Source organism: Ostrea edulis, chromosome 1, assembly GCF_947568905.1.
Source record: "Ostrea edulis chromosome 1, xbOstEdul1.1, whole genome shotgun sequence".
NCBI lineage: Eukaryota > Metazoa > Mollusca > Bivalvia > Ostreida > Ostreidae > Ostrea > Ostrea edulis.
Genome location: NC_079164.1, coordinates 9,912,476 through 9,937,151, shown reverse-complemented (window position 1 = coordinate 9,937,151; position 24,676 = coordinate 9,912,476). Strand labels below are relative to the sequence as shown.

The window sequence follows — 24,676 nt, the reverse complement described above, 5'->3', positions numbered from 1 at the left end:
AAACGTCAGAATAAAATAGAGGCCCATGAGCCACGTCGCTCACCTGAGCCACCGTGGCTCATATCTACAAGATTTTTTCTATATATTCGCAAGTAAAACTTTGATCCCTATTGTGGTCCCAACCTACTCCCAGGCACCATGATTTTTGCAAACTTGAATTTGCACTATGTCTGGAAGCTTTCATGTAAACATAAACTTTTCTGGCCCAGTGATTTTTCATCGGAAGATTTTCCCTATATATTTGTATGTAAAATTTTGATCTACTTTGGCCTCATCTTACCCCTGGGGACCATGACTTTTACAAACTTGAATCTGCACTTTGTCAGGAAACTTTTGTCCAAATGTAAACATCTTTGGTCCAATGGTTCTTAAAGAGAAAAATTTTAAATATTTTTTTTCTATTTATTAGTTATGTAAAACTTTGATCCCCATACTGTGGCCCCATCCTAGCCCAAGGAGTCATGAGTTTAACAAACTTGAATCTGCACAATGTCAGGAAGCTTTCATGTAAATCTCAGCTTTTCTGGCTTAGTGGTTCTTGAGAAGATTTTTTCTATATATTTGTATGTAAATCTTTGATCCCTATTGTGGCCCCATCCTACCCCCCGGGGGCCATGATTTTAGCAAACTTGATTCTGCACTATGTCAGGAAGTTTTCATGTAAATTTCAGCTCTTCTGGCCCAGTGGTTTTTGAGAAGATTTTTATATGACCCCACCCTATTTTTGCAGGGGGCATGGCCCTTTATTAGAACAAACTTGAAAGCCCTTCACTCAAGGATGCTTTTGGCCAAATTTGGTTATAATTGGCCCAGTGGTTCTGGAGAAGACGTCGAAAATATAAAAAGTTTACAGACAGACGGACAACAGGCGATTAGAAAAGCTCACTTGAGCTTTCAGCTCAGGTGAGCTAAAAATCGGATAGGGCTACATTATTGCAGCTAAAGGATGCTCAATATAATCAGGCATCTAGTTTGTTTCCTTGAATTAAAAATGATTTTTTTTCAATTTTTAATATATTTCTACTGTATGATCCACATACTACACACCTACAATGTAATTATTTCCTAGATGTTAAAGAAATTTAAACATTTCCACTCCATGATCCATATAGCCCCGTCATTGAGTCTGAAACCAGCAACTCCGGGGCCTTGAATTTCACTAGTTTGGTAGAGGAATTTCATGCTTGTATAATCTTATGTCAGATGCTTAGGAGTAAAGAAGATTTTTGAAGGACATACTAATTACACAACTTTTATCTTTTTTGTTGCCTTCCCCAAATGATGTTCTAAAACCAATTTTGAAGAAAAACTGCCATAATGTTTTTGAGAAGAAATAAGTGTGCAAAAGTCGATGAAGCATGATAAATGGTGGATGAGAATCACAATAGATACCCTACCTACAGATAGATACAGTAATCCTACCTACAGATAGATACAGTAATCCTACCTACAGATAGATACAGTAACACTACCTACAGATAAATACAGTAACCCTACCTACAGATAGATACAGTAATCCTACCTACAGATACATACAGTAACACTACCTACAGATAAATACAGTAATCCTACCTACAGATAAATACAGTAACACTACCTAAAGATAAATACAGTAACACTACCTACAGATAGATACAGTAATCCTACCTACAGATAGATACAGTAACACTACCTACAGATAGATACAGTAACACTACCTACAGATAAATACAGTAATCCTACCTACAGATAGATACAGTAATCCTACCTACAGATAGATACAGTAATCCTACCTACAGATAAATACAGTAATCCTACCTACAGATAGATACAGTAACACTACCTACAGATAGATACAGTAATCCTACCTACAGATAGATACAGTAATCCTACCTACAGATAAATACAGTAATCCTACCTACAGATAGATACAGTAATCCTACCTACAGATAAATACAGTAACACTACCTACAGATGAATACAGTAATCCTACCTACAGATAAATACGGTAATCCTACCTACAGATAGATACAGTAATCCTACCTACAGATAAATACAGTAACCCTACCTACAGATAAATACAGTAATCCTACCTACAGATAAATACAGTAACACTACCTACAGATAAATACAGTAATCCTACCTACAGATAGATACAGTAACACTACCTACAGATAAATACAGTAATCCTACCTACAGATACATACGGTAATCCTACCTACAGATACATACAGTAACACTACCTACAGATAAATACAGTAATCCTACCTACAGATACGGTAACCCTATCTACAGATAAATACGGTAAACTTTCAGCTTAGGTGAGCTAAAAACACTGTGATTGCCCCACAAAGATACATTTCCTGACCAATACTTAAATTCTGTATTGACAGTGAATTCTGTAATGACAGTGACTTCTGGCAAAATTAATATAGTCTTCAATACTGCAATGACTAGTGCATGTTGTGACTTTAGTTTATGATATGTGATAATAAGAACTGTGTTTGACATGATAGATACTATACTGACTAGTGCTGGTCGGGACTTTTGACATTGTAGATACTATACTGACTAGTACTGGTTGGCACTTTTGACATTATAGATACTATACTGACTAGTGCTGGTCAGGACTTTTGACAATATAGATACCATACTGACTAGTGTTGGTCGGGACTTTTGACATTATAGATACTATACCGACTAGTGTTGGTCGGGACTTTTGACATTATAGATACTATACTGACTAGTGCTGGTCAGGACTTTTGACATGATAGATACTATACTGACTAGTGCTGGTCGGGACTTTTGATATTATAGATACTATATTGACTAGTGCTGGTGGGAACTTTTGACATTATAGATACTATACTGACTAGTACTGGTCGAGACTTTTGACATTATAGATACTATACTAACTAGTGCTGGTCGGGACTTTTTCTTCACTCTGTTTAAATGCCTCCTCCTGTCCTTCCAAGTTCTACAAAATGTCAATAGACAATCACTTTCAAGAAATCATTAACAATGTATACAGAATCAATAAATGCAGCTAAACTCCATGTAAACGTATACATCCAAAGAACACAAGCACTCCATATCAAAGTACTGCTGATTTTTACAGCTTCAATACATATATACAAATGTAGAACATAAACTTCCAGTTCAGCATGTGGTCAAAGAAGACTTGTGTCCAGTGTGAACATTTGTCAGAAAGAGAGGACCTCAACAAGACTTTTATACCTTTGTTCTCTGTGACCTTGTTCAAATGACCTTGAGTCTGGTTGGGTCAGGTTACATCCTCATGTCAGCACTTTATGATAACACAATCTCTATATCATTATATGGCTTTGACCTTGTCCATGTGACCTTGGAGCTAGACCTTGTTGATCAGTTTCTTACTGATGACTAATGTAATCTTTGTGGAGAACACTAGTTTAGTGTTTATAACCTTAAAGTTTTTCCTTCTTTTAAAAAGAGATGGTCAATATGTAATGTAATACATGTATATAGACTCTCTATTTCTGTTTTTGCATTCTAAGCTTAATGTAAATTGAAATGAAAATAATAAAAAACATTTTAAAAAACTCAACTTTATATTCCAGCTTTACTGTTAAAACAACAATTTTATTTTGCCAATGAAGATGAAATCCACATAATAAACAAGAGGAAAAGTTCAGAGAATGTAAAGGCCAGAATTCCCACAAATTATTGAACAAGTTGTTCCAGAATGAGTTTCCATCACTGTGGTGTCTACATTTTAAAGTTATATGTATCACTACGCAAACTTACTTGAATTTATTGACTGTTATTTTTCGGAATTCAAATACAGATTCACAATACTTTCTTAGTTCATCCGGTTCTGTAATAAACACAGACATATTTAGATCATTCGGCTCTGTAATAAACACAGACATATTTAGTTCATCTGGCTCTGTAATAAACAGACATATTTAGTTCATCCGGCTCTGTAATAAACACAGACATATTTAGTTCATCCGGCTCTGTAATAAACACAAATGTGTATTACTTCCTTAGTTCATTTGGCTCTGTAATAAACACAGACATATTTAGTTCATCCGGCTCTGTAATATACAGACATATTTAGTTCATCCGGCTCTGTAATAAACACAAGACATATTTAGTTCATCCGACTCTGTAATAAACAGACATATTTAGTTCATCCGGCTCTGTAATAAACACAGACATATTTAGTTCATCCGGCTCTGTAATAAACAGAGACATATTTAGTTCATCCGGCTCTGTAATAAACACAGACATATTTAGTTCATCCGGCTCTGTAATAAACACAAATGTGTATTACTTCCTTAGTTCATTTGGCTCTGTAATAAACACAGACATATTTAGTTCATCCGACTCTGTAATAAACAGACATATTTAGTTCATCCGGCTCTGTAATAAACAGACATATTTAGATCATTCGGCTCTGTAATAAACAGACATATTTAGTTCATCCGACTCTGTAATAAACAGACATATTTAGTTCATCCGGCTCTGTAATAAACAGACATATTTAGATCATTCGGCTCTGTAATAAACAGACATATTTAGTTCATCCGACTCTGTAATAAACAGACATATTTAGTTCATCCGGCTCTGTAATAAACACAAATGTGTATTACTTCCTTAGTTCATTTGGCTCTGTAATAAACACAGACATATTTAGTTCATCCGGCTCTGTAATAAACACAGACATATTTAGTTCATCCGGCTCTGTAATAAACACAAATGTGTATTACTTCCTTAGTTCATTTGGCTCTGTAATAAACACAGACATATTTAGTTCATCCGGCTCTGTAATAAACACAAATGTGTATTACTTCCTTAGTTCATTTGGCTCTGTAATAAACACAGACATATTTAGTTCATCCGGCTCTGTAATAAACAGACATATTTAGTTCATCCAGCTCTGTAATAAACACAAGCACTATTCGCTTCACTTCTTTTGACAACACTGTACAATGAATGAGTTCTGCTTCACAGTCTGAGACATACCACCTCAATAAGAAATTTGAGCAGACAACCTGTTTGTAGAATAAGCTGTTATTTTCATCCCTACAGGCTTCTTTAATTGTAGTTTCTAATAACACGAGGTGCTTCTTTAATTGTAGTTTCTAATAACACGGGGTGCAATATCACTTTACTAATGATATCAGCAGTTTTTCCTCTTATATAACTGGTACCGATAAACGGTACCATTCCCAAAAAACGTTGATTTTTTCCCAATTTTGAGACTAAAGATTCCCAATTCACTTGCTGAAATATAGACTGCTGACATCGTAATTTACTTTGTCTGAAACGTACTTGTTAACTAAATTGTTCTCTTTCGGTATTATATCGAAAGTACAGTGCACGTGTTGTAGAGCTACGACAATTCTAAAACGAGCCTACGACGATTCCCGATAGCTGAAATCATTTGCTGATACATTTAAAGAAAATTTTAATTTGTTCGATTTTGACGCTATTTTTCCTAATTGAATGGGTATCGGTACCAATACCAGTGGGTAGAAAAAAAACCCCGCTGGATATTAAACTCTCGACAAGATTCATTGTATGCATTAAAGAATTTTTGGCAAATAAAAAAATTCTTACAAAATGTACATCAATTTCTGTTTCTTTTATTACATTAACCATAGCTAAACCACATTAATTGTAAAATGAAATACAATCAGCAAATCAATAGTTTATTTTTATGTTCGCATGAAAGTCCGAATGATGTAAGATTTTGCTCTCTTGTGGCCAGTATGTAGAATACATAATTTTCTACTGCCAGAGAACATATTGTTTACATGTATATAAAGCACAGGAAGCTTGATGTAGGTTTCAGATAAATCAGGATAGAATCACATCACATGTTTGTAGTATCATTAATGAAATCAATTAGTGATTTGATGATAAGATTCCATCCTCCAATTTCTCTTTAAAGCCTAGTTTCAATAAATAAGAAAATATCAATTTGAAGTTGAGTTTAACAAACAGAAACACTAGCTCTCAAGAGCTATTTTCTGACTGCGACTGTAAATCTTTCATACCCAGTGAATTTTCTTTCTCCCTCTCCTCCGCATACTCTATCTTGACTGGCAGGCTGGCCAGTGTAGGCTTAGAAGGATCAGCAGGCTCCTTCTCGATTCCATTCTCTGCATCTGATAATAGTTTTCTTTCAGTTAGAATGGATTTCATTTCATCTTATATGATATAATATCCATGCACTCACACTGGATTTTAACATGATTACTTGACCCATTTACTCCAACGACTACTTAGCACACAAATGCTTCTTGTGACAGTAGTCTTTGGTTACCAATTTCAGAGACTGTTTTGACATACAATAGAAAAGGCCTTGTCACAAGCTTGAACTTTTCTAAATGAGGCTCTCATCACTCATTCCAAAGTCATAAGTGGGTCACAGTGATTCCGAAGGTCCGTCAGACATTGGCAAATGTCCGGTAATTTTTGTTTTGGTCTGATCAATATCAGTTGTTGGCCGGACCAAGTGTCCGATGATTTTTTTCCCCAATGAAATACATGATCAGATAAATTTTCAATTTTTAGCAGCATGTCCCAAAATTTACTCTGTTTTTTAGTCAATGCAAACAGAAAACCTGTTTACGTTTAACTCAAATATTTAATCAAACTTGCAATCATCTTCAATTTCCCCCGAGAGGGTGATAATACAATTGAGTAATATCCTGTGAAATTACAGACGTCTTTGAAGCATTTGAATTAGGCAATAAATAACAAGTAAATAAAGCGTTTAAACTGATCTCAAGAAGTACTTAAACAACATGGACACGCTTGATTTGAGTTACGCGAATTGCTCGAGTTTAAAAAAAAAACGTGTATTTCATAACACTTGTTGAACACGGGTTGGAAAAGTTTACTCCTCTGACGAATCTGAAGTGAAATGCTTGGGCTAATAAAGTACGTTGACGATGCCATTCTGGGACAGAAATTCAAATTTACATGAAAGCTTCCTGACATTTTGTTAAAATGATGGCCCCCAGGGGTAGGGTAGGGCGACAATAGGGGATCAAAGGTTAACATGGGAATATATAGGGAACATCTTTAAAAATCTTTTCAAGAACCACTGGGCCAGAAAGTTCAAATTTACATGAAATATTTTAAAGCTTCCTGATATAGTGTAAATTCAAGTTTGTCAAAACCATGGCCCCCAAGGGTAAGGTGGGGCCACAATAGGGGATTAATTTGCAGATAAAATTTTGGTCTGGTAAAATGTAATTTGGTCCAGTAATAACTTGACCATTACTGCACCAAATGTCCAATAAGTACCAGAAGACCTTGGGAAGCACTGGGGTCAAGCATTAACGTCAAGATCACGAGGTCATTGTACATGGTACTGTTGGAAAAGTTTAGTCACAAAACCCTTTAGATATCATAATCGCTGCACTTACCATCCAAATGTTTATTGAAATCAAAAGGTGTGACTAATTTGCAACAAACACACAGGGTCAGTAAAAGCTTGACACTGACCAATCCAATAACTGCATATGGAAACATCTCCAAGCAGAAATACACAAATAAGTAAGCAACACTCTTCTCACAAACATTTTTTTCTTGGAAATTACGGAACAATGTGGTATTAATCCTTGAGACTATCATTAAATTTGCCAGATTTGATAATGCCTCAGAGGTCAAAAGGTTGCTAAATGTGTTATCATAGGAAAGGTCGCATCATAAGGACTACATCTATAAAATATCAGAGCTCCTATGAGTTTGCCATAGTAATAGGCAATGTTATACCAACAAGGGAAAAACACACTCCTGAATTTTCTATAAAATTTCAAGGTCACAAAAATAAATTTTCATGATTTAGTCTTCAACAGGATAACCCCTGATTCCTAGTTTTTTTATAATTGCAATTTGTCTTTGGCCTACAAGAGATCTCAGAAACCTGTGGGCCAAAACACTAACCCAAGCTACTGTGTTTATGCAGGACCATATTGAAAACAGCGTTATCGCTAAATATGTAATCCTGGATAAATAAAGGATTTATTATATTACATTATTACAGAAGCATGATATTGAAAACATGAAGTCAAACACTTTGCTAAGACCTGTATTCTCCATAAGGATATTCTAAGTGCATTATTTAACAAAAATATACTACAAAAACTTGCTTTGACATATTTTGCCAAATTGCGACTCTGTTGTTCCCAAGAATATTTTTAAAATATTCCTACGACCCCAAAAAGGTTATGATTTAAAAAAAATCAAATCTACATTTCACAATATCTATGCTTGCACATCATTTTGACAAATTGTAATTTTGATGTTCTTTGTGCGAAGATTGAATTGCATCCCGTGATTCTAAAGAATAAGATTTTTAAATGACCTTATTCTACTTTTTATATTCACTTAGTACCTTCCGTTAAAAAGGGTGTGGCTCTTCATTAGAACAATTGAGTCCAGCAACTTGCCCAGAATTAAGCAATACAGAAAATATCATATTTCCTTCAATATGGTAAAATATCATTTCACAGAATGTGTACTTAGGGTGCATATCATGAAAGGTTTAATTATATTTATACAATGTAATTTTTAATACACTTTTATTCTAGAACATTGCTTATATTTTCTATATGTATTCTCGGGGTGAAATATTGAGCTATCTTCCCGTTGTGTAGTAATAAAAATATTTTTAACCTTCTCTAACATGGATTTTTTTAAATGAACATTCTGGCAGCATGACAATAAATCATTCTACTGACATCAATCACTTGTGCATGATTCTTACATGGACTGCAATGTCAAAAGTTTCAGCAAAGTTCAAAATGTGAAGTTTTAGAATAACAGACAACAAACTTTGTTCAGAACAGCTCACTTGTTTTACCAACACAGGTGAACTTACATTATACACATCAGTCAACGGTTGGGCCAAAGACGACAGAATAAATATCAAAGGTGAATCCACATTTCTTACAAAAAATCAATGATGACAGCTAATGTAGGTATGAATTTCAAAGCGACTCAGTCTTCAATCTTACTATGAGATACTTTGTTACAATCTGTAGCATTGCCGTTAGCACCAGTGGCCTCCTTTTCAAGCCTCTCTTTGGCTTCTCGCTCCTTCTCTCTTCTGTAGTAGAAGCATGGAATAGCACTTACAGGAATGTTATGTTTCTGAAATTAAAAAAACCAACATGCATTGTGTGACACCAGTGATTCCAAAGGTCCAGTAAGTACCAGAAGACGGGAAGCACTGGGACATAGACCGTTATACACAGAAATTTTTAGCCCGTGTAATTTTCGTCCACACACAATGGAAATGTTTTCGCCCGGATTCAAATTTACCCAAAGTTGTTTCTTGCTACTTTAAAGTAATGAATGAATTGACATTTATATAGGCAAATGGTCTAAAATAAAACATGAACGAAATTTACCCTGTAAACAACAATCCAAAATAACTAAAAATATTAATATCTACATTTTCAATGTTTATACCTTTGATATCTTTACCAACTATAATAATAGCCATATCCCCGTGAATGTGAATGATGTACTACATGTATAATAATATAGTAATATAGATGTACTATGAATCTCTATTCTAACAGCTGGGAATTCCGACAGAAATGAAAAGTAAAATGTAAATACAAATAAATATTTTTCATTTTAAAAAAATACAATAGGGCATGGACAGCAAAGCTTCACGCCAGCATGCTTTTAACGAACCACTAGCACGCTTCGTGAAATACATAACAATTCATACCCTCATGTATTTTGAAAAATGAAGTACCGGAGAAAATGAATTGATAATTTCAGATATTTATTTTACATTACCAAGCAGAATGAAATTCCACAGGATACTATACAGCAAGTAAAACACTCACTCTGACACTGCCTGGACCTATGAAATAGTAAATCACTCACTCTGACACTGCCTGCATCTATAAAATAGTAAATCACTCACTCTGACACTGCCTGCACCTATAAAATAGTAAATCACTCACTCTGACACTGCCTGGACCTATGAAATAGTAAATCACTCACTCTGACACTGCCTGGACCTATAAAATAGTAAATCACTCACTCTGACACTGCCTGGCCCTATGAAATAGTAAACCACTCACTGACACTGCCTGGCCCTATGAAATAGTAAACCACTCACTCTGATACTGCCTGGCCCTATAAAATAGTAAACCACTCACTCTGACACTGCCTAGACCTATGAAATAGTAAACCACTCACTCTGACACTGCCTGGATCTATAAAATAGTAAATCACTCACTCTGACACTGCCTGCACCTATAAAATAGTAAATCACTCACTCTGACACTGCCTGCACCTATAAAATAATAACCACTCACTCTGACACTGCCTGGCCCTATAAAATAATAAATCACTCACTCTGACACTGCCTGGACCTATAAAATAGTAAATCACTCACTCTGACACTGCCTGCACCTATGAAATAGTAAATCACTCACTCTGATACTGCCTGGATCTATGAAATAGTAAACCACTCACTCTGACACTGCCTGGACCTATGAAATAGTAAACCACTCACTCTGACACTGCCTGGATCTATGAAATAGTAAACCACTCACTCTGACACTGCCTGGACCTATAAAATAGTAAACCACTCACTCTGACACTGCCTAGACCTATAAAATAGTAAACCACTCACTCTGACACTGCCTGGCCCTATGAAACAGTAAACCACTCACTCTGACACTGCCTGGCCCTATGAAATAGTAAACCACTCACTCTGACACTGCCTAGACCTATGAAATAGTAAATCACTCACTCTGACACTGCCTGGCCCTATGAAATAGGGTTTGGAGAAGGTGACCACGCGGGACTCTTTGTGAAGATAGACAGGCATACCACTGTTGTGTGTGATCAGCACCCAGCCCTCTGGCAGCATATCAAATGGATCACTACCTTTCTCTGGAAAATGTATCTCACAATATACAAGGGATAACATCATCCCTTTACAAGATGAATACACCTAAAGCAGAATTTGCATACAGAAATTAGGTATTTACTCTATTAACCCTGGAGTTAGAGAATGACAGTCATACATGGATTTTTGTGGGTATGCATTGAAAAAGATTTAGTTTTGGAACACAAATAAAATCAACAAATTAAAAGAGAACAGACAACTCCGCCGTTTGTTCTATCTTGTGAGCAATAATACCTTGTAATACAAGTTTCTCCCTTCGTGATGGTTCCTCGTCTCCGTCTGGCTTGGCAGAATTCTTACTGACACCTTCCTCCAGCCAGGCATAAATTTCATTGTCATCTAAGTCATCATCTTCTTCATCATCACTGTCATATTCTCCCCCATCCTGATCATAGTTGTCTCCTCCCTCTTCATTGGTTTCATCGATCACATCAAACTCGTGTGTTAAGCCATTCTCATTTGTGGTTCCAGCATCAGAACTGGGATCCTCCACTGCTGCTTGACAGCTTGCTTTGAATTTTTTTGTGGTAGAAGACTCCTCGCCGGTATGATTTTTCTCTTCATTATTTGTAGCACTGTACTTTCTTTTTCTTCCCACCCCATCACTCATGTCCTCCGTGAGCGTATCGTTTACAGAATCAGCAGTGTTTTCCTCTTTTTCTGACTTGATGTCAAACACCATATCAAACAGGTCCATTGCCTGCTCTTTTTCATCAGATATTTGATTATCTTCACTCGCAGAATAGATTTCACCATCACTGGATTCGACATCACTCTTGTCAAAACTCTCCTCCGCCGCGATGTCCGAGGATTCCGCTTTGATTTGGTCTGTACTCGTATTGCTGCTAGCTGCACTGCCATACTCATAAGATTGTTTGTATTTGACTATGTTAAAGTTGGGTATATGAAGTTTCTTACTTCTAGCACTGTCTGTTTGACATTTGACCTCGCTGGCAGGTCTCGAGTCATCGTCGACTGTCTCGACCTCTGATGCAATCTCTCCTTCCTCAAGTTCTCCATCCGAGTCCAAGTCTGAAGCGTCGCTGAACTCAAGAAACTGGCTCGCAGCATCATTGCCACCATCATCATTGTCAAAGTCCAACCTATCACTTTGCGGATTGGACGTTCGAGTTGATGTAGGTGGCGCTTTGGTGAAGGCCTCCGTCCTCATCGTTCACTGGCAAATTTGACAATAATTGAATTATCTACTTTGGCCATGAACATAAGCAGAGAAAATGTGAACGAAGCTTGGCCTGTGCTTCTCCTCCAAATAAAACAAGAACAAATGACTGAGATCAAAAGTCGAGGAAGATGCACTGCTCGATCGCACTGATACAGCTAGAGATTTAATATTTTTCTCTAACTTTGCCAGTACACATCTGCAAGGCATGATATTTGGGTGGAATGAAAGATGAAATGAAATGAACTAATGAACCAATGAGCTCAACTTGATAAATCAATGCATCTCTGAGTATTACAACTAGTAAACAAGTATGATTAGGATAATTTCGCTGATAAACATTTAGACGATAGAGGCCCCGTGTCTAATACTACATTGTAAATGGTTCATTTTCAAACCAATAATTTGTGTTCTGAATGCCTTCGAATTCATTAACCAAAATTCTTTAGATAAAATACATGAAGTTCACACATTTAATGGCAGCCAATAACAAGTGGATTTACTAAACAGAATGACAACACAAAGATTTTGGTCGACATTCTGATTTCTGGGATCTGACATTTACCTGCACCATACAACTTCATACAGTTCACAGGTGTCTCTTTTCCTGAAATTGAACCAGGATATTAACATATTACAGGTACATTGCCTAAATAAGTCTCTAAGAAATCCGAGTTTACATAATGTATTGGGATAGAATGGGTATGTTTACATTGTTTTGGGATTAATAAGCAGGAATCTGTTGAGGTAAAGCCTAAATATTTTCATTGCAATACCCTATCATTAATACAATTCATACGCTTACACGACTTACTCTATCATTAGTACAATTTGTACCCTTACACGACTTACTCTATCATTAGTACAATTTGTACCCTTACACGACTTACTCTGTCATTAGTACAATTTGTACCCTTACACGACTTACTCTATCATTAGTACAATTCGTACCCTTACACGACTTACTCTATCATTAGTACAATTTGTACCCTTACACGATTTACTCTAACATTAGTACAATTTGTACCCTTAAAAGACTTACTGTCATTAATACAATTTGTACCCTTACACGACTTACTCTATCATTAGTACAATTCGTACCCTTACACGACTTACTCTATCATTAGTATAATTTGTACCCTTACACGACTTACTCTATCATTAGTATAATTTGTACCCTTACACGACTTACTCTATCATTAGTACAATTTGTACCCTTACACGACTTACTCTATCATTAGTACAATTTGTACCCTTACACGACTTACTCTATCATTAATACAATTTGTACCCTTATACGACTTACTCTAACATTAGTACAATTTGTACCCTTTAAAGACTTACTCTGTCATTAGTACAATTTGTACCCTTAAAAGACTTACTGTCATTAATACAATTCGTATCTTTAAAAAGACTTACTTTGTCATTAATATAATTTGTACCTTTAAAAGACTTACTCTGTCTTTAATACAATTTGTACCCTTAAAAGACTTCTTTCCCTTGTATCAAGGAGTTTATATTGTTTACAATACTGAGACACAGAGAAATACATATAATATAAAAGAGGTCAGTTCTAGTAGTCAGGGTCAGGTTTAGTGTCCGAAAGGTTGTGGGTTCGAGTCCTGGCTGCGACGTTGTGTCCTAGGGAAAGGCACTTTACATAATTTCCTCACTCCACCCAAGTTTAAAAGGGGTACATGGCTATAGACAGTGAAAGATATTGTTAGAATGTTAGTGCTCTAGCGATTGTAATGGCAACTTGCACTGTATCCTTCCTAAGAGGCTGAGAAAGTTCTAGATTGATATAAGGTCTGCCGGGGTAATAATGCATTGTAAAGCGCTTTGAGCAGCATATGCTGGAAAAAGCGCTATATAAAACCAATCATCATAGTGATGTTACAGTCAGGTTTAGTGATGTTACAGTCAGGTCTAGTGATGTTACGGTCAGGTCTAGTGATGTTAGGGTCGGGTCTAGTGATGTTAGGGTCGGGTCTAGTGATGTTAGGGTCGGGTCTAGTGATGTTAGGGTCGGGTCTAGTGATGTTAGGGTCGGGTCTAGTGATGTTAGGGTCGGGTCTAGTGATGTTAGGGTCAGGTCTAGTGATGTTAGGGTCAGGTCTAGTACAATTTCAAGTTACTGGTCCGACTGGTCTAGTTTTTTTTAAAGTTAGTGTTGAGCCCTGCACAACCATTCTTTAGTTTGTATAAAACAACTCATTAGGATTTAGCTGCTTTGATAATTTATCTGCTTATAAATTTATGCATTCAAAAAATATATATATAATTAGACAAATTACTTTCTCCAGATCTTGCCACACCCAACCTAATGTTTACATTAAGAATGTCACATTTTGAAATCACCTGACTTGAATAAAATCCCATATATGGATCATGGCATAAGTAAAAATGGCCATTAAAGGCAGTTTGATGTCCACTGACTGCCTTACACAGGTGACTGTTAAAAAGTTTTGTAACATAGGGCATTTCATTTGGAGAAAATAAAATGGCTGCGACTGATCCCTGAATAACAGGTGACCACTATGACTATTGCATATAAAGCTGTACCTGGTGATATGAAGGAAAATTTTCATCGCATTCTATTTCAATGAATTTCAAATGAAGTATGAAAATCCAGTTTTAAGTCAGAATGCAAGAATAAGTATGAATGCATTGCAGGTGGAAAATTCCTAAGAGAGATGCATTTTAGATTTTTAGCTATAATAACAGAGATCTGCAAAAACTAACAGCATCCTCTTATTCCAGAGTAATTATATTTCTTGTAACATTATCAAATTTTTATTTCAGCTTTAGAATTTTTTTTTTTTAAATTACACTTCCACACTTTAATGTAATTATATAATGAAATTTCATTCCAACTTTAGTGTAACAATAAATGAATAGACTTATCCCTTATTTTTTCAAACGAAATTTGATAACCTATATACTTACTTTCTGACTAACCAGCCACTTATTAGGGTTCAACACTAACGATCGTCTGTTAGTCTCAGACTAGTGAATTTTAATTTGGACTAATAAAATCTGTGCCTAGTCAGTTCGATCGTTAGTGTTGAACATTGCTTAATTTGGAATCAAAATTGAAATATAATTATTCTAGAGTAAAATACTTTGCATAACAGTTAACTTTTTCACAAGATTTTTAAAGTATCCATTGTCCTTATGAGTACATTACACATCACAGTTTTTAATTTCTGTAAGCTGACAAAATTTACCAAATAAAATGCAAGGTGGTCATCTTAATCATCGTAAATTTTAATACAATAGTACTTTTTGAAACAATAGCATAAGCATGCAAGTAATTTTATATCAAACAAGCAGCTGAACACTACTGCACTAATATTTCAAAATTTCTCATTCCTCTTAAGAAAATAGCTTTTCTGCCCTACAAAGTAAATTTTTTAGTAAGTAAGCCAGGTAGAGACATTTTTCTTGCTCAAAAGGTTTTTTTCCCCCAGTCTCACCCACCTTGGCCAGGTTTTAAACTTGTATAATCACCAGCATTCTATATCTGTACTCCAAAAGCCCAGTTACCATTTCATGTTTTATGAATGCTGATGAAAAACAATGTAGATTAGATTGTTGTTAAACAATGCTGCTCAGTAATTGGCAAATACTTGCACGACAGGCTGGTATACATATTTAGCTAGGAACTTGAATAATTACGGAAGGGTGTAACACTAGCTGATGTAACTTACGCTCCGATATACCACAGTGTCAGTTAATAAAATGTGAAAAATGACTTATATTACGCGCACCATGGTCTGCATCATCGCCATTTTGCATTCATTTTCAAGTCTTGCTTTTTTTTAAAAGGACAAACGACCATATGTGCCCTTCATCTAACATCAACAATTCATTCGATTATCAGAAAATGCAAACCTTCGAAACATTTAAATCTGCACGTATTACTCAACATAAAATCGTAAATTTGCACAAAAATTTACATTATTATAATTTTTTCTTCTCCATCGTTCCGGAACCTTGCAGGAAATGACGTCATGTCAGAGTGGGTAACAAAAATTAATAAGTCGTACAGTAAATCTTTCATGTACATCGAAGCACCTCTAAATATTCTCTTTATGGTTTTTTCTCTAATATTACAATTCAAAGGATCTTGGTATGACATCTACGATGTTCACTTGGTAGTCTTTATTGTATATACCCAGAGTCATTGATGAATCAACTTGCATAAAGTTATAATTTTACTTATTTTGCTGTAATTACAGTTATTTTAAAGGGACATGGACACGATTTTAACTGAAAAATTTCAAATTGTATTTTTTGACTTTTAATGTTTAGAATGTTTAACTAAGACATTTTCTTGGTAAAAGTTATGTAAACAAGACTCTTGTCATGTTTTTGATTACATGGGTTAAATATACTAGTAAAAGTTTCATTAAAGCAGATTTTTTTTTTTCATTTATAAGTTAATTCTTAACACAATTAAATATTTTTTTGTGTTTAGCACATCTCATTTTGTTTTAAACACGCTATTTTCTAATGTAAACAAAAACATGGCACGAGCCTTGTTTACATAAAAAGGAATTGTGAGTGCTGTAACTCAGCGACCGATATTCAGTTTGGGTTGACCATTAAAAATTCTTTAGTTAAGCATTGAAAACAATGAAGATGGAAAAATAAAATTAGAAAATTTTCAGCTTAAATCATGTCCATGCCCCTTAAAGCTTTTATTGCACACACAGGGAGTCAAGCCACTTTTGGTCTAAAACATACAGGATTATAGGAATTTTTTTTTGCAGTTTATAGGGCAAATATAGGGATTTTTACAGCTGCAGATTTATAGGAATAAATGGGGGTTTATTGTTTCTGCATAAAAATCTAGCAAGCATAGTATCTTACTAGGGAAGAAATAATATCAAACATAAACAAAGATGAAATCCTTTCAGATGTGGACAGTTTTCCATTCAATAAGCAGTTCTTATACAATCATCATAGTTATTCTCTTCATAACAATCTAATCAAATATCAATCCGGCATCAGCTCCTGGATTTATTTTTTTTTTTTTTAATCATTTTTGAAAATAGGACTGTAATTTTTTTTGGATATATTAAGGGCTCTATAGGGATTTGAATGACTTATAGGGAAAATATAGGAACCTTCCAATTTTATAGGAAAATATATGAATAAATAGGAACTTGACACCCTGCACACAATATATCTGGATGCAAGGTGAAGGTAACGAACAGTGATCAATCTCATAACTCCTACAAGCAATACAAAATAGATAGTTGGGCAAACATGGACCCCTGGACACACCAGAGGCGGGATCAGGTGCCTAGGAGGAGTAAGCATCCCCTGTTGACTGGTCACACCCACCGTGAGCCCCATATCCTGATCAGGTAAACGGAGTTATCCGCAGTCAAAATCAGTGTGCCAAGAACGGCTTAACAATCGGTATGAAACACGCCAGACAACATTTGACCCAATGCGAGGTTGTACTGACGAACCAGATCGCCACAACGACCACAGAACTTGCGAAATCTGACTTCAATCGAGACTGCCGAAATCCCTGCACCATCAACCCGCCTGTCAGCAGCTCACCCCGATCCAAAAACTGACCATACCCAGAACAAGCTCTTGCATGTCGAATCAGTTGAGATATATAAACACCATATGCAGGTGATAATGGAATATTGCTACATAAATGTGGGAAGTTAACGATGTAAAGTTCTGACAAAAATTTGCAGACGGCTGAAATCAAAATATTTTAATTCCCTATATTTGTTCATGCTTGGAAGATTCCTTAACAGCCTGGGATTGATGCCATATTGAAAGGGTGCAAAGATATGACCAATCAGATTCATACAATAGAAAACTGTAGTGTTAGTCTACTAATTCTGTTTACAAGGTAATACGTACTGATTTAAATCAATCATGTAAAATCGGTCGTAAAGCCTACATTTATGTGTACAACAAAATCTATGACCTTAATTTAGTATAAATTTGCCCAGTACCTCTACCTATGCCGACAAATTCAGCTTTCTACCTCACACCGATTGGAACAGCCTTCCTTCTGTTATTATGCAAGTTTTACATAAATAGTTAACAGATTCTAACAGCATCATATTGATTACTATACTGGTATTTCAAAATCAAGTAAGTTTACAAATAACAAACTTTTAAACTATTTATTCAATAAATTTCATAAAATTCAACAATTTGAAAGTTATTATTTTTGTGTTAAATTGCACCAACTCCATGAAATACTCAGAAACATTGTTACAAAGCAGACATTTTGAAATCATTCCAAAACTCCGTCAGTCTGTTGTTTTCATTTGCACAAAATTGCCGAAAGTCTGCCAACATCTTGTCCTGAAAAGACTCGTCCCCAGTGTTCGGCGACCGCCATCTCTTTGACGACATGAAATTCCAGGACCACAGGAATCCAGTCTTATTTTTCGTAACAACATCCGAACTTGACGTGTTGCTGTTCTGTCTTGCTATGTAATCCTTGCGGAGTTCCCCAGCAGATTTTTTGCTAAATCGACTGGGTGTTGTTTTGACGACTTTCGGCGACACAAGATGGCTACTCTCTATGAGACTGAACATTCCCCCTGTGCAGTGAATGTACTGCTGTTGATCGTCTGTCTGGTCGTGACGGTGAGTCGGGGAAACGCACACATTGATCGGCATGAAACCATACCTAAAAATAACACAAAACAATCATTATAGATCCATGTTTTCATATGGAAAATTTCAACTTTCTGGTCATCAGAACAACATGTTCATTTTGCAGATATTTAAGATGTTATACACATATTTGTTTTTCACACATTGTGCATGTCAAAGTTCTTATAAAACAGATACCTTTTGATGATTTCATCTTGAAAGTGAAACAGTTTTTTCGATTTTGCGTCTGAATCTAACTCTGAAACAAAAAGGTAAAATGAGTTAAGGTAGGTAAATACTATTAGAAATTTCTGTCAATCAAATTTTTTTTTCATTTAAATAACTTTAACAACTCATTAACTAACTAAAAAACCCATATTAGATATACCTTTGCGGGTTTATTTTTATACTATGTGCTACAGAGCACATATACCCCCAAATGCAAAAGCCAAATTTTAACACAAGAATGCATGATCTCATGTTTTATTAAAAATATGCACCAAAGCACATCATATTAAGCTATAATATATAAAAACCAATAGCTATTCATTTACTGAGAGAATTTTTAAAGATATTCAATTGAAAACATACACAATTGCTGTATAATCTGCTCACATCCTTCAGAAAAAAATCACAGAATATCGCAATTTTGAAAAATTCTCAAAATCTAAATTGTTTACATGCCAGTTTTTCTTTAAAAATATTTAGAATTATATCTAAGGTTAACAAAAAAACATATTTTACCATAGTTGACCAGAGATATTTTGCAAAATGGTCTCTTGAATACGTAAACCCCCATTTTTAAATTTAGGTTTTACAATTATTCTTTGCACACTTTGAAAATAGTAAATTGTAACAGCAAATACAGTCTTAAAATCAAGATTAACAGAATATGACAATATATATATATGTAAAACATACTGAAAATTTTGTCCTACCAAACAATTAGAACACAAGGAGGGGGATGGAGGGGGGGGGGGGGGGGGGGGGGTGGGCGGGCGGGCACCCCCACCCCTTCCTTTTTCTCACAATTTTTTTGGTGTGTGTGTTATTCTTTTTTTGTTTGGCTATCAGTCATATCATACATAAAATTACCTGCATGCTATCTCATACTTATAGAAAAAATAAATATAGTGTAACATATGTGTAGATTCTAGTAACTACAGCTCATGTACAAATAATTTTGTTTCTTGAAAGTACTTGTGAAGAAGAGTTCATATATTCAACAACTTTGCTGATGATTTTCTGAGGATTTATAATTCTGGGTTTCTTTGAACCAAACACAAACTCACTAAAAACAGTTTGAATTCCACTGTGAGGGTCACGCCTATGTATGATTTTTAACTTGTTCAGGCTTAGATTGCAAGCTATGAGCCTTTTAGAGATCAATGTAGATATTACATTGCTTTGTACCATTGGAGCTAGTGAGGACTTGATACTGTAAAAATTCATGGTAAATATATCTAAGATTCACATTTGAATGCTAAATTTGACTCGTACAGTTCTCGTAAACTACAAACATCAGACAAAGAAGTTATAACTGGAACTTTCTAGTCGGTGTTTAAAATTTAAAACCGGATACGTAAAAGCACGGACTTTCCTTAATTCGTTGGAAAAATGAGATATACATATACATGTAAGTCAGTTACAAAATATATACAAACATTTTGTTGTATATTCATACAAGTAGTGTTTCCAGTGGTGGATCCCAAGAAGGGGTTCCAGGATTTGAACCCCCCCCCCCCCCCCATTCATTAGAAAGATCTGTTAAAACAAGGTAAAAATAATGCATTTCGAGGGTGAAATGTAGTGTACTCTACTGTTGATATCAGATGTTGGTTTATGTAGTATTTACTGTAGATATCAGATGTTGGTTTATGTAATATTCACTGTAGATATCAGATGATGGTTTACGTGGTATTTACTGTAGATATCAGATGTTGGTTTACGTGGTATTTACTGTAGATATCAGATGCTGGTTTACGTGGTATTTACTGTAGATATCAGATGCTGGTTTATGTGGTATTTACTGTAGATATCAGATGCTGGTTTACATGGTATTTACTGTAGATATCAGATGTTGGTTTATGTGAAGTATTTACTGTAGATATCAGATGTTGATTTACATAGTGTATACTGTAGATATCAGATGTTGGTTTATGTAGTATTTACTGTAGATATTAGATGTTGGTTTATGTAATATTTACTGTAGATATCAGATGTTGGTTTATGTAGTATTTACTGTAGATATCAGATGTTGGTTTATGTGAAGTATTTACTGTAGATATCAGATGTTGGTTTATGTAGTATTTACTGTAGATATCAGATGTTGGTTTATGTGAAGTATTTACTGTAGATATTAGATGTTGGTTTCTGTAATATTTACTGTAGATATCAGATGATGGTATACGTAGTGTATACTGTAGATATCAGATGTTGGTTTACGTGGTATTTACTGTAGATATCAGATCTTGGTTTATGTAATATTTACTGTAGATATCAGATGATGGTTTACGTAGTGTATACTGTAGATATCAGATGTTGGTTTACATGGTATTTACTGTAGATATCAGATCTTGGTTTATGTAATATTTACTGTAGATATCAGATGCTGGTTTATGTAGTATTTACTATAGATATCAGATGCTGGTTTACGTGGTATTTACTGTAGATATCAGATGTTGGTTTACGTAGTGTATACTGTAGATATCAGATGCTGGTTTACGTGGTATTTACTGTAGATATCAGATGTTGGTTTACGTAGTATTTACTGTAGATATCAGATGTTGGTTTATATAGTGTATACTGTAGATATCAGATGTTGGTTTACGTAGTATTTACTGTAGATATCAGATGCTGGTTTATGTAGTATTAACTGTAGATATCAGATGCTGGTTTATGTATTTACTGTAGATATCAGATGATGGTTTATGTAAAGGTTTAACAGGAGATATCAGATATTGATTTCTATAGTGTTTACTTTGGGTATCTACGAGTATGTATACAGATTTTTCTATGGGTTACCTTGTACACTATGATGGTTGTGTAGTATTTACTGTAGATATCAGAGGAGATATCAGATAATGATTTCTATAGTGCTTATTTTGGGTATGTATGAGTATCTATACAGATTTTTCTATGGGTTACATTGTATACTATGGTGGTTTTGAAGTATTTACTTGGAAACTACCACAAACCATACTTTTGTACATTCTATATCAATGGGAATATTGCCAGCTTATTTTCCAGAAATACATATTTAAAAAATCCTCACCATGAAATATTGCTTTTCCTCCTTGAGACAAACTAGCAATGTCCAATGGAACAAAAATAGGGCCTCTGAGGGGGTCGGAATCGGGGGCAGACGGCAGTGCAAAAGGGTCACCAGGTACAGGCAGAAGATGGAATCCACAAGCCTGGGCCTTACGTCCCCAAGTGGTCACCTGTGGTCAAAAAGAATTACATTATACTAGATGTCACGATATAAGATTGGGCCTTAATCCTTTAGTGGTCGCCTGCAGTGGTCCCTATGCCTCTGTCGTATTGTTAATGTACTTCTACTCTTGTCAGCCTTACTCTCCTAATTCATGTACATTTCCAATTATAGACAATTTGTAAGGGTACACATCTGATTCCAACATTTTGATTGTGCTAAATGTGTTTTAGTCAATAAAAAATCTGTATACAGCATCAATGGTTGTGGAACTACGACGGGAAGAGGACAAGTCACGTGGAGGTCAAATATTGATCAGCAAATACATTACTATTGATGATAGAATCATTAAACAGTTCATGTAAAAAAAAGCCTATTTCTATATCATTGTAGTCTAAGATAGTTAAAACTGACAACAGGAATTCACTAATATTTCACTAGATTCCCCAGGATAGACCCCATGTTTACAGTGGGTTATGACATTTCACTAATATTTTACCAAATCCCATCATTATATGGATCCCTCTTTACTGTTGGGAATAACATTTCACTAAATCAATATTTTACCAGATCCCATCATTATATGGATCATTGTTTACTGTTGAGAATAACATTTCACTAAATCAATATTTTACCAGATCCCATAATTATATGGATCCCTGTTTACTGTTGGGAACAACATTTCACTAAATCAATATTTTACCAGATTCCATCATTATATGGATCCCTGTTTTTACCAAATCCCATAATTATATGGATCACTGTTTACTGTTGGGAATAACATTTCACTTAATCAATATTTTACCAAATCCCATAATTATATGGATCACTGTTTACTGTTCGGAACAACATTTCACTAAATCAATATTTTACCAAATCCCATAATTATATGGAGCACTGTTTACTGTTGGGAATAACATTTCACTAAATCAATATTTTACCAAATCCCATAATTATATGGATCACTGTTTACTGTTCGGAACAACATTTCACTAAATCAATATTTTACCAAATCCCATCATTATATAGATCCCTGTTTACTGTTGGGAACAACATTTCACTAAATCAATATTTTACCAGATCCCCAAGGATAGATCCTGTTGCCACCATCCATTGGATCTGTAATTCAAAAGCAGCATTTGGACTGTAGTAGGCATGGTAACGGGCCGACGCCCACTCTGGCCGGTCACTCCTGTTATTAACATCCACCTCCACATGGACGTACTTGTGAGTCAGAGTCGCTGAAATGTGATGTAGGAAAGAAATCAGACACAGCTTTCAAGATTAGACTTCTAGAAGACAGGGTATAACAAAATAAACTAATTTCAACAATTAAAAAATCTTAAATGTGCCAAGTTACATATATATGTAGTATTTAATGAAATGATGGAGTAATTACACTACTGAAACAGATGGAATTACTGACACATTGGAACACAGTGTCTGAAATATATTATACCAATCCACTTAGTGTTCACAGTCATGCAGTGTATAACCATTTGTCAATGGGAGATAAAAACACACCAGTGCTTAAGATTAGTTACTGTTGTAAGAGTTTACAACAATTGTATACACGGGTCTTGTGAGCTGAAAGTTGTGCCTAAAATCCTCCGAGTTCAAATATAAGATGAGTTCTGACAGGATGGTTTTCATCTTCACCGATCGAGGTTCTTTACAAGTTTTGTATACCAGAATTTCCTCAAAGTTAGCAAAATTTATATATTTACAGGTATTTCAATCCATGAAATGATTACATCATATTAACTTACTAATATTTCTATCCATGAAACCATTACAATAAAATAAAAAGTAAATATCTAATCTAGATGTATAAGCACCTATGCAGGCAAACACATTTACAATGCCTTAGAATTCTTACAGTGTAGAAAAAAATGGTCATGCAAATTTCACCACCACTACCAATTACCATAAAAACCCACATAAACAGCTATCTGACCAATTAAGCTCCACTTACAAGTCAAAAATAGTGACTTGAAATTTCAAATAGAAATATTATTGCTATACAAAACGTACAATGTATTGTTAGTATAGCTTAACATATTGGTATACAATAATTGCAAAAAAGCATGTTATTGAATAGAATATTGAAAAACCAGATTAATGTGATCTAGTCAAGCATTTCAATAAATAAATAAAATTTGAAAGAGAACGATCAGACGCATTCATTTTTATTCCATTTTCAGGAATTTCTAATTAAAAATTTTTCAACATCTCACATTTTGCCATTATCATATAAATTTGTAAATTGCAGCTCATGTATGTGTGTGTGTGTGTTTAATGCATGTTGTACAGAATATAATTAAATCCACTTGCAACTTCTATAATTTAGTTACACAATAAAGACAAAAACAGATGGTTATAGACAAAGTAGGCCAGAACTTCATCACCTGTTTACATCTGAAGACTAAGGCCCAAAGAAGGACTTGATGGTCAGTTTACAACCCCCTCCACTACATCAAAACCACAATTACAA

The 24,676-nt window shown here is 34.9% G+C and overlaps 2 protein-coding genes across 11 annotated transcripts in view; both read right to left on the bottom strand.

Annotated features, from left to right (window-relative positions):
- Positions 1-16,129, bottom strand: part of LOC125664151 (microprocessor complex subunit DGCR8-like) — a 34,264-nt gene extending 18,135 nt beyond the window's left edge. Inside the window, exons 1-7 of the mRNA XM_048896714.2 lie at positions 16,064-16,129; positions 11,156-12,098; positions 10,763-10,905; positions 9,000-9,135; positions 6,027-6,137; positions 3,766-3,835; positions 2,896-2,956 (exon numbers count right to left, since the gene is read on the bottom strand). Of these exons, the coding sequence (XP_048752671.1) occupies positions 2,896-2,956; positions 3,766-3,835; positions 6,027-6,137; positions 9,000-9,135; positions 10,763-10,905; positions 11,156-12,092 (1,458 nt within the window). The 5' untranslated portion in view covers positions 12,093-12,098; positions 16,064-16,129. The remainder of the gene's footprint in view (positions 1-2,895; positions 2,957-3,765; positions 3,836-6,026; positions 6,138-8,999; positions 9,136-10,762; positions 10,906-11,155; positions 12,099-16,063) is intronic.
- A 2,125-nt stretch (positions 16,130-18,254) lies between these two features.
- The window catches only part of LOC125664456 (GATOR complex protein DEPDC5-like), a 77,118-nt gene continuing 70,696 nt past the window's right edge, over positions 18,255-24,676 (bottom strand). For all 10 annotated transcript variants that reach the window (XM_056152620.1, XM_056152625.1, XM_056152621.1 and 7 more), the window contains 4 exons: positions 23,260-23,423; positions 22,024-22,192; positions 18,948-19,008; positions 18,255-18,783 (listed from right to left, as the gene is read on the bottom strand). In XM_056152620.1, the coding sequence (XP_056008595.1) occupies positions 18,360-18,783; positions 18,948-19,008; positions 22,024-22,192; positions 23,260-23,423 (818 nt within the window). In that variant the 3' untranslated portion in view covers positions 18,255-18,359. The remainder of the gene's footprint in view (positions 18,784-18,947; positions 19,009-22,023; positions 22,193-23,259; positions 23,424-24,676) is intronic.